Source organism: Triticum dicoccoides, chromosome 7B (assembly GCF_002162155.2).
Source record: "Triticum dicoccoides isolate Atlit2015 ecotype Zavitan chromosome 7B, WEW_v2.0, whole genome shotgun sequence".
Lineage (NCBI taxonomy): Eukaryota > Viridiplantae > Streptophyta > Magnoliopsida > Poales > Poaceae > Triticum > Triticum dicoccoides.
The window spans coordinates 707,342,479-707,352,519 of record NC_041393.1 but is presented as its reverse complement, the minus strand read 5'-3'; the positions used below and the strand labels follow the sequence as shown (position 1 = coordinate 707,352,519).

The 10,041-nt window shown below is 48.1% G+C and overlaps 1 protein-coding gene across 1 annotated transcript; it reads left to right on the top strand.

The window, feature by feature from the left end:
- Positions 1-5,323: 5,323 nt before the first annotated feature.
- LOC119340585 (putative FBD-associated F-box protein At5g56400) lies at positions 5,324-8,038 on the top strand. The gene is made up of 3 exons (XM_037612511.1): positions 5,324-6,521; positions 6,742-6,921; positions 7,480-8,038. The coding sequence occupies exons 1-3, from the start codon at positions 5,520-5,522 to the stop codon at positions 7,777-7,779; spliced, it is 1,482 nt and encodes a 493-aa protein (XP_037468408.1). The 5' UTR covers positions 5,324-5,519; the 3' UTR covers positions 7,780-8,038.
- The last annotated feature ends 2,003 nt before the right edge of the window (positions 8,039-10,041 follow it).

Here is a 10,041-nt window from a genome sequence, read left to right as displayed (position 1 = left end):
TGGGAGTCGTCATCTGAAACTCGGCCCATCTGGGAGTTGTCATCTGAGACTCGGCCCATCTGGGAGTCGTCATCTGAGACTCGGCCCATCTGGGAGTCGTCATCTGAGACTCGGCTTTGAGGGGCGCGGTCTGCCCCGATGTCTTGAAAGGTTCTGGGGCTCGGGTCAGCCTACCCGTGGCCCATTACTCCGACAGGGAGAGTGAGGGGCAAAGTGGGGAGGCGCTAGGGTTCGTTTGGGGCGGGGCGACCTAGTAGGCACCGGGGAGCCGCCGGATGGCCGCCCCGTGGCCATCGGCAGCCACGGATGGCGCGCGTGCGTCTACCCAGCCCCTGGTGAACAGAGGTAGGGGACGGCAGGGTTAGGTGGGCTGGGCTGCACTGTTGCGCGGCTAGGCCAAGTGCACACTGTAGCCTGGCCTTTTTTCCCCTTTTTTTACAGAAAGGGTTTTGTAATATTTGTGGTGCCAAAATGATTTGTGTAAGATATGGGAATTGTCCACATAAATACAATGCAATGTTTGGCACAACCACAAAAAGTTTGGAGGCCAGGGGATGCCATTTACATTTTCACCATTAAAATGACATTCAAAAAGCTGAAGTTGCAATAAAATACAATGCTGAAGTTGCAATAAAATAATTGCTACTGTCCATCTTAGCTCAATGGTGATGTTGTTTTCCTTAACAATTAATTGTTATGGAATTTTGGCTAAATGATGGACTATTTTGCACCAACTTTGGTGCAACTTCAAAATTCACTTGCAAATTGAATTTGATGCCAAAGTGGAATTTCAAATGAGATTTGAATCAAAGCTGATTAAGCACTATTTGAAAAAAAAATGATTAGCTTAATCACAGAGGGTTACTGTAGCATGACACTAGGGGTGTTACATTAGCATTATGATCGTTACAGTTTCATTGCTACTGCTTTCTTCATGACTTATACATGTTCCTCCGACTATGAGATTATGCAAGTCCCGAATACCGAAGGAACACCTTGTGTGCTATCAAACGTCACAACGTAACTCGGTGATTATAAAGGTGCTCTACAGGTGTCTCCAAAGGTGTTTGTTGGGTTGGTATAGATCGAGACTAGGATTTGTCCCTCCGTGTTTCGGAGAGGTATCTCTGGGCCCTCTCGGTAATACTTATCACTATAAGCCTTGCAAGCATTGTGACTAATGAGTTAGTTGCAGGATGAAGTATTACGGAACGAGTAAAGAGACTTGCCAGTAACGAGATTGAACTAGGTATGATGATACCGACGATCGAATCTCGGGCAAGTAACATACCAATGACAAAGGGATCAACGTATGTTGTTATGCGGTTTGACCGATAAAGATCTTCGTAGAATATGTAGGAACCAATATGAGCATCCAGGTTCCGCTATTGGTTATTGACCGGAAGTGAGTCTCGGTCATGTCTACATAGTTCTCGAACCCGTAGGGTCCGTACGCTTAACGTTCGATAACGATTTGTATTATGAGTTATGTGATTTGATGACTGAAGTTTGTTCGGAGTCCCGGTGAGACCACGGATGTGACGAGGAGTCTCGAAATGGTCGAGATGTAAAGATCGATATATTGGAAGGATACATTCGGACATCAGAAAGGTTCGGAGTGATTCGGGTATTTTTCGGAGTACCGAAGAGTTACGGGAATTCGATGGGGGAAGTAATGGGCCTTAATAGGCCATACGAGAAAGGAGAGAAGGGCCTCAAGGGGTGGTCCCCCCCCCCCGCCCCATGGGCTGGTCCATATTGGACTAGGAGGGGGCGGCACCCCCCTCCTTCCTTCTCCCCTCTTCCTCCTTCCCTCCTTCTCCTACTAGGAATAGGAAAGAGGAGGGGAATCCTACTTGGACTGGGGAGTCCTAGTAGGATTCCCCACACCTGGCGCGCCCCCTGGGGCCGGCCACCTCTTCCCTCCCCTCATTTATATACGTGGCCAGGGGGCACCCCATAGACACACAACTTGATTGTTTAGCCGTGTGCGGTGCCCCCCTCCACAAATTTCCACCTTGGTCATATCGTTCTAGTGCTTAGGCGAAGCCCTCCGTCGATAACTTCATCATCACCGTCATCACGCCGTCGTGCTGACGAAACTCCCCCTCGACCTCAGCTGGATCTAGAGTTCGTGGGGCGTCACCGAGATGAACGCGTGTAGACCGCGGAGGTGTCGTACCTTCGGTGCTAGGATCGGTCGGATCGTGAAGACGTACGACTACATCAAATGCGTTGTCATAACGCTTCCGCTTTCGGTCTACGAGGGTACATAGACAACACTCTCCCCTCTAGTTGCTATGCATCACCTAGATAGATCTTGCGTGATCGTAGGATATTTTTTTGAAATTACTGTGTTCCCCGACACTCGGGAACCCCCTGACGTGAGACTGACGCCAAAAATTCCTATAAATCATGAAACCCCCGAAAAGAACTCTAGATCGGGAGTTCCGCCGCCAAAAGCCTCTGTAGCCATGAAAAGCCAATCGGGAGCCCATTCTGGCACCATGCCGGAGGGGGAAACCATCACCTCTGGCCATCTTCATCATCTCGGCGGTCTCCATGACGAGAGGGAGTAGTTCACCCTCAGGGCTGAGGGTATGTACCAGTAGCTATGTGGTTGATCTCTCTCTCTCTCTTCCCCTCCCTCCCCCTCTCTCTCTCTCGTGTTCTTGATTTGGCACGATCTTGATGTACCGCGAGCTTTGTTACTATAGTTGGATCATATGGTGTTTCTCCACCTCTACCTTCTTGTGATAAATTAAGTTTTACTTTTGAGGTTTCACTATTATCGGATTGAATACTATTATGGATTTGAGAACACTTGATGTATGTCTTGCGTGGGATACCCATGGTGACAATGGGGTGTTCTATTGATTCAATCGATATATGCTTTGGAACTTAACTCACGGATTCCCAAGGTGACATTGGGTTAATCTATGCATAGGGGTTGATGCATGTTTTCATCCTTTTGTTTCTCAGGTAGAAATCTTGGGGCACTCTTTGAGGTTCTTTGTGTTGGATTGAATATTATGAATCTGAAGTTGTTTGACGCATATCGTATAATTGACCCACGGATACTTGTGGTGACATTGGAGTATCTAGGTGACATTAGGGTTCATTGATGTGTATCATATGGTGTTATTTTACTACGAACTCTAGGGCTATTTGTGATACTTATAGGAATAGCTCAATGGATTGACCGGAAAGAATAACTTTGAGGTGGTTTCGTACCCTACAAGCAATTTCATCTTATGTTCTCCACGATAGGAACTTTGGAGTGACTTTTGTCGCATGTTGAGGAATTGTCATATGATTTAATTATGTTATCATTATTGAGAGAACTTGCACTAGTGAAAATATGAACCATAGGCCTTGTTTCCAAGCATTCAATACCGTTTTCGCTCACTTTTGTTACTAGTTACCTTGCTGTTTTTTTTTCAGATTACAAAAACTTATATCTACCATCCATATTACACTTGTATCACCATATCTTCGCCGAACTAGTGCACCTATACAATTTACCATTGTATTGGGTGTGTTGGGGACACAAAGAGACTCTTTGTTATTTGGTTGCAGGGTTGTTTGAGAGATGCCATCTTCATCCTACGCCTCCCACAGATTGATAAACCTTAGGTCATCCACTTGAGGGAAATTTGCTACTGTCCTACAAAACTCTGCGCTTCGAGGCCCAACGCGAGTCTAGAAGAAGAAGGTTGCGTAGTAGACATCACCATCCTGGAGCCACGTCGGATGATATGGACGCGCACAACCAGATTCTATCCAATCCAGATACCCTTCGGCAAGACCTCCGACAGTAGTTACGGAACACATCGACGGCTAGATCGAGAGGACCGGTCATGCACATCATTGCCATGATGGGATAACAGCACAAGGACCGTCACCACACCACTGCATCCACCATGTCGATGCCATCGCCACCATGGAGGAGGACACTGGCCCACACTATCCACAACCCGCGGCTCTAGGCGCTAGATCTGACGGAACTAGCACCAGCCGCCCCACCATCAAACAACGCCGGCCCGCCCCGCCGCCTTCGCAACGCAGCCCCCACCATGACCATGCATCGCCGCACCCAAGGCCCGACCGTCCGTGGCGCCGCCGCAATGCCCTGCGGGAGCGGCACGCTTCCCGCCCGCTCGCCACATCCCGCGCCATAGCCACCAGGGGAGGAGGGATAAGGGCCCTGCCGCCACCAACGCCAACTGGGCTTCGCCCGGCGGCGCCCTCCGGCAGCAGCGAGGGGAGGCGGAAGCTGAGAAGAGGTACGGGAGGCGACGGCTAGGGTTTCGCCAGCCGCCCACGGGAGCGACTTGGGTGAATCAGGCCCTTGTTATGAGTGTAAGCACTCATACCAGTAGTCATACCAGGCGCCCACGGCTCCGCCTCATATACAGGAACAAACTTCGTAAAGGGCATCAACGCATCAGAGAGACCCAGCCTCTGTCACCACTACTAGAAGAGAGGGTGAAGAGATCCGAGAAGAAGAAACACCAGAGATCATTTTCGTCTTTTTTCCCTCTTCGTTCCATTTCATCGCATCATCACCATTGTTAGAGGAATTCCAAGTTGTAAGATCAGGGTGTATAACTCTATTCATACTTATGTGAAGATTGAGACTTGTTTAAGCATTCATCTTATTGTGGATCCTCACGGTATCGATATGGTTTTCATTGAATCATACTCTATAGTGATTTGTTATCGTCTACGATTTAAGAATATAATGATCACCCCTAGGCGGTTGGTAGCACCTTCTTCTCTGTTGGCCACTGCTCGCTCCGCGGCGACGAGTTACTCATCAGCGGCGCGACACCCCATGAAGCTGACCGAAGGGCTTAGCTCGCGGCTCTAGGAGAGCCGGCCACGCTCCCACGCCCGCGTTGACCTCCATGGCACCACGACGCGCCTAGAGCTGCCGGCCTCCGCATCGTGCTGCCCACGCTTGCTCTGTGGCGACCCGACGTGGCCGCCATGACTTTCACCAGCACCGCCGGCCATCAATCTCGGTAGAAGGGGAAAAGTAGAGGAGAGGAGGGAGGAATTTCTCGCCGAAGCAAATGTAATCTAGCGATAGGGGATGAAATCATGACAGGGGGTTTCTGGGGGCTAACCATAAATGCTCAGGACACCGTATACTTTTCTATGGTCGGGCTAATATGCGGGGTCTGTTCGGCCCGCCGAAAACGTAAATCGTGCCGATCGGAATTTTTGGAGCCGGAGGCCTTTTACACGATCTTCTAGCTAGACGTGTCGTAGCTAATCAAATCCCGTCTCAAAAAAAGAAAAGAAAAACTAAGCAAATCGGAATAAAATAAGTCCGAAAGATCCATAGAGTTCAGCCTCAATCCACCGAGAAATCCCCAATCTCTGGAGAACCCTAGACCCCAAATCCACCGAGTCCAGCTCCAGCCTCCCCCGATCCATTCCTACGCCCCTCCACCGGCGGCCGGCAATGGTGTGACCCGAGGTGCGCCACATCGCTCTTGGCTCCTGCTTCCATGGAGCGCACGCGGGGGCATCGGCGGCGAAAGCTCTCCGTCGCCGCCGGCGTCGGCGTTGGAGGTGGCGAGGACCGCCTCAGCGCGCTGCCGGACGACGTCCTCATCCACATCCTCCTCAAGCTCCGCGACGCCCCCGTCGCCGCTCGGACCAGCGTCCTCGCCCGCCGCTGGCGCCGCGTCTGGGCTCTCCTCCCGGAGCTCCATTTCCCCGTCGGCACTGACCCCGACCGCATCCGCGCCGCCCTCACCGCCCATGATGCGCCGGCCCTCCGCCATCTCTTCGTTGCAGGCATCGAGGCCACCCCCGAAATCGCTGCGGCATGGCTCCCCATCGCCGCGCGCCGCCTCTCTGGTGTCCTGCATTTCAAGAACACGGGGGGCATGAATGGTGCCTCCGCCGGGGAAAGAGGTACCTTGAAGTTGCCTTGCTTCGAGAAAGCAACCAAGGTCGTGCTCGATCTACATTCTATTGGCCTCACCCTGCCGCCTTCCGGCGTATTTACCCGGCTCACCGATCTGGAGCTGGTTCGCATACAGCTGCACGGTCCGTGTAGCCTCAGTGACGTTGTCTCTTCACCACGGTGTCCATCTTTGCGCCGCCTTTCCGTTTGCAGTGTCAGGGGTCTGGAGAACTTCACAATCCAGTCGGAATCTCTCGTACAATTGGAACTGAGGAGTTTGCATATCTTGCAGCAGCTCAATATCGTTGCCCTGTCTCTGCAAAAATTAAAAGTATTCCTTTGCTTCACCAATCCTCTGAATGAAGGTCAACCAGTTGCCAACATCTCAGCCCCTCAGCTGGTGACACTTGATTGGAGAAGTGCTTATGACCCTAGCTCCGTTTTGTTTGGCGAGATGCCAAATCTCCAACAACTGACCACCAATCCTCTTTTTGTATATGGAGACGATATATTTTCTGGACTTAATCATCACAGCTTGATGCTTCCACAACATTTTCACCACATCAGAAAATTTATTCTCATCCTTTTCTATCTGCAGGTATGTGAGTCAATCGATTTATAACCAAATTTTGAGAGTTAAACTTCAGGAATATATTGTTTGGAATACTTGTGAAGCCATACAAAATTGAAAATTCACAACAATGCACACAAAAGTGGACTTGTTTAATTAATGTGTGTTACTCACTTTGTAGAAAAATGAGATGTTTGCGTCCTTGTCCAACTATTGACCTATTGTATGACTTCCTATGAACCCGCAGGTCCGTGGCAACGAACGGTTCTTGATGGAAGAGATGACAAAGTTGCCTAACATTACCATCTTGGGACTGGTGGTATTGGCATGTGGACATTCCTTTGGAGCCAGCTCATTCCATGTTCTCAAGATGTCTAGCGGTATAAGAGAGCTGATGCTTCAACTTGTTACTCGGAGCGAGTCTAAGGTAACACTATACTTAGTTTAAAAGAAAATAAGCAGCAAGGAAGTTTGTGGCAAATCCCATTGCTTAGCAGCAAGTTGCCCTACTCTTGTTATTGGTTAGGGTTAGATACTGCAGTGTTGCTTATCAAACTTGACAAAGTAATATACTACTTGGATTCGTGACTTTGTAGTAGGTTTTATTTCAAAAGATTACAAGTCTGTTGGAAATGCCACAACAAATTGCTGGGGTCATATTTCCAGCAAAAAATTGGAACCCTCCTTTGATCTTCTGTAGCAAATATAAAATCTTCTTTTATTTTTATATGGGTTGATGATAGCATGATACATCAGCATTCGTATAAGGATTATAATCTGTTCGCTTTATGGTTTTCTATATGCATGCAACAATTATACTTTCAGCAATATTCTGGTTCTAGATTAATTTGTCTGCTTTTATTCTTTTGTAAATTTTGTTCCTGACATATCTAAGAGTATCCATGCAGTCTAATAATTTCTAGTTTCATGTCTCTTATCTCAAACCATATCAGTTAATCTTAAGCTGTTTTTCCTCTTGATTCAGGCATTTGTGTGCCAACCAGGTTGCATTTGTGCTGAGCCATCAAATTGGGAAACTGAGGACCTCGTGCTACCTTGCCTCAAAGAAGTAGCAATCAACGGTCTGAGAGGAACTGAACATGAACTCGCTCTTGTGGAAAGGTTATTCAAGTGGGCAACAACGCTAGAAAGGGTGACGATAATTTTCCATGACTCGATCTCTGAAAGCAACGGCGAAGAGTTCCGCCAGTTGTTACTAAGCTTCTCTAGGCCAGCAATATGTATGGAATTCTCGCATTGCGGAGGAAGTTTATCATTTGACTAGGGCACCGACTTTGCCGATTTTCTATGGTTGTCAGTTCAGTATGGCGTACTTTTGTGAGACTGAACTTCTGTAACTTGTTTAAGTCCAGCAACTTGTTTCCGGCATTTCTGAGACTAAACTCTGGTAGCATGTTTAATTCTAGAACTTGGTTTCAGTATCTGTGAGACTGAACTGCTGTAACCTCTTGTAACTTGTTAACTTTGAGACTTGGCTTTAGTATTTGTGAGGCTCAAGTGTGGTAGTAACTTGTTCAACTCTAGAAGCTTGTTCCCATACTGGATGCACATTGGTGGTTGTTTCCATGAATACATATTACTGAAACAGCAGAGTAAAATTGGCATATACTGAAACAGCAGAGTACTATACAAGCAACGACCTGATCTGATGTAAATTTCAAATGGCTGAATTCAAAGAGCTCTACAATATTGTGGATCGTAAGAATGGGATTTGAGGAGAGACTACTTCTCACAATTTGTTGGCGCGAATTGGTTGCATGAGTTCTCTGCAGCTATGTACACTACTCTGATGCATGCTGTAACTTATTCGCTTAACGGGCAGAGATCGGTGCAGAAAACGGCAGTGTCTCATCCAGCTCACAGTCGTTTTAGCTTTTCAGTTCTTCCCTCTGCGGTGTGTGGGTGGGTGTTCGTGTGAGAAAGATGTGATAGAACAGTCAAAAATGGGAAGCATTTTTTTTTTTGCAGGAATTATTGGAAACAAGCAAAGACCGGAATCTAGTAGTAGTTGAGTCTCGTGCAAACTAAAAGCGCAGACTAAAATCGATTTCAGCCTCAATGCGACTAGGGAAAGCCTTCCTCCCCTCAATCAGCCCGTGGATTCGCCTCCCCTCCACCCACCGCTCTGGCGACCGGTGGCGGGGAGGTGATTTCTGGTGCCTCGGCTTTGGTTAGTAGATAGATAGGGTTTTAGTCATCGTAAAGGCGGCGCTCGGATGGATGGTGACGTTTCAGGCTCCGTTCCTACTCAAGTTCTTAAAAAGGGGCAGCAAAGTGTTTAAGAGCATCCCAACACTCACCGAAAATACTCCCCCAATAACCACTTATTGGATGTTCAAAAATGAATAACCATTTATCGAGGCTCCTGAATAACACTTTTCTGGTTATTAGGGATGGATGCTCCAACAGTTCCCCAATAATGAATCTCGACATACAAATGACCCATTTGTCAATTGGTAGGTGATGATGTGGCGGTGCTCTAGCGGCTATTCAGGTGGTCTGACGAAAGTTCGACTGCGGCAGCGTGTGTCCGGTGGTGGCGGCGGTGCTTCGACAGAGTCCAACAATGCTCTTGCGGTTGTATGTGACACTCCAATTTTTTTTTGTGATTTTGTTTTCAGAAAGAGCCTTGCTTGGTTTGAAGAAGGTCATTTAAACCCTTCCTAAAAACCCTCTTCCAAGTTTGCCTTCTCAATAATCTTTTCTTGGATTTAGTTTCTTTTAAAAAGAAAACCTTTTTGATTTTTGGTCTTTCATTTGATTTTGATCCACTCTGGTATACCATGCCTCCTATGGTAAAACTCCCCCAAAAACCTGTAACGCCCCGGATACAACTTTCCATATTAGTAACTCCGACTCTTGCCATTTCCGGCTATGTGATTTATTATTTCCTCCGTGGTTGGGTTTTTGTCTGTTGTTTTGCATTTTGTTCTCGTCTTGCATTTCATCTCATAGCATCATGCGCATTGCATCGGTATCGTTTTTATAAAACTTGCATCCGTTCGGGTTTCCCCGGTTCTCTCCGTTGTCCGTTCGGAGTCCAGACACACTCGCACGCGCCCGCGGCACCTCCGAAATATTATTTTGTAAGTGGCATAAAAATGTTCTCAGAATGGGTTGCAACTTGTCGTGCGGTCTTATTATAGTGTAAACAGGCCGCCTGCCAAGTTTCGTCGCATTCGAAGCTCGTTTGATAGCCCAACCGTTAAACCTATAACCGCAATATAGTCGGTTTAATCGTCGGACGTTTTCGGTATCCGGAAACCGTGTCGGGCCGCACTTCATCCCTCTCTTCTCAGCCCAAGGCATTCTACACAGCCCACCTACAGCCACCTAGTCCCCCCCTCTCTCCGGAGCGCTCGATCGCGATCCGAGGGTCCCGAAACCCCTCCTAACCCCCAAACCCTAGCAATTTTGCTATATATGGACACCCCCTTCCAAATTTGGCAGCCTACCCCCCTTCCCTTAACCCAACCGCAGCAATCCCCCCTCATCCTCGGGATCTCCGCCGCCTCCCACCTCCATT

What these genes read in the sequence shown, in the direction of transcription:
- LOC119340585 (XM_037612511.1), top strand. Translation starts at nt 5,520, where the DNA reads ATGGAGCGCACGCGGGGGCATCGGCGGCGAAAGCTCTCCGTCGCCGCC. An exon ending in TCATCCTTTTCTATCTGCAG is followed by an intron (nt 6,522 to 6,741) that starts GTATGTGAGTCA and finishes ATGAACCCGCAG; the next exon opens with GTCCGTGGCAACGAACGGTT. An exon ending in TTACTCGGAGCGAGTCTAAG is followed by an intron (nt 6,922 to 7,479) that starts GTAACACTATAC and finishes CTCTTGATTCAG; the next exon opens with GCATTTGTGTGCCAACCAGG.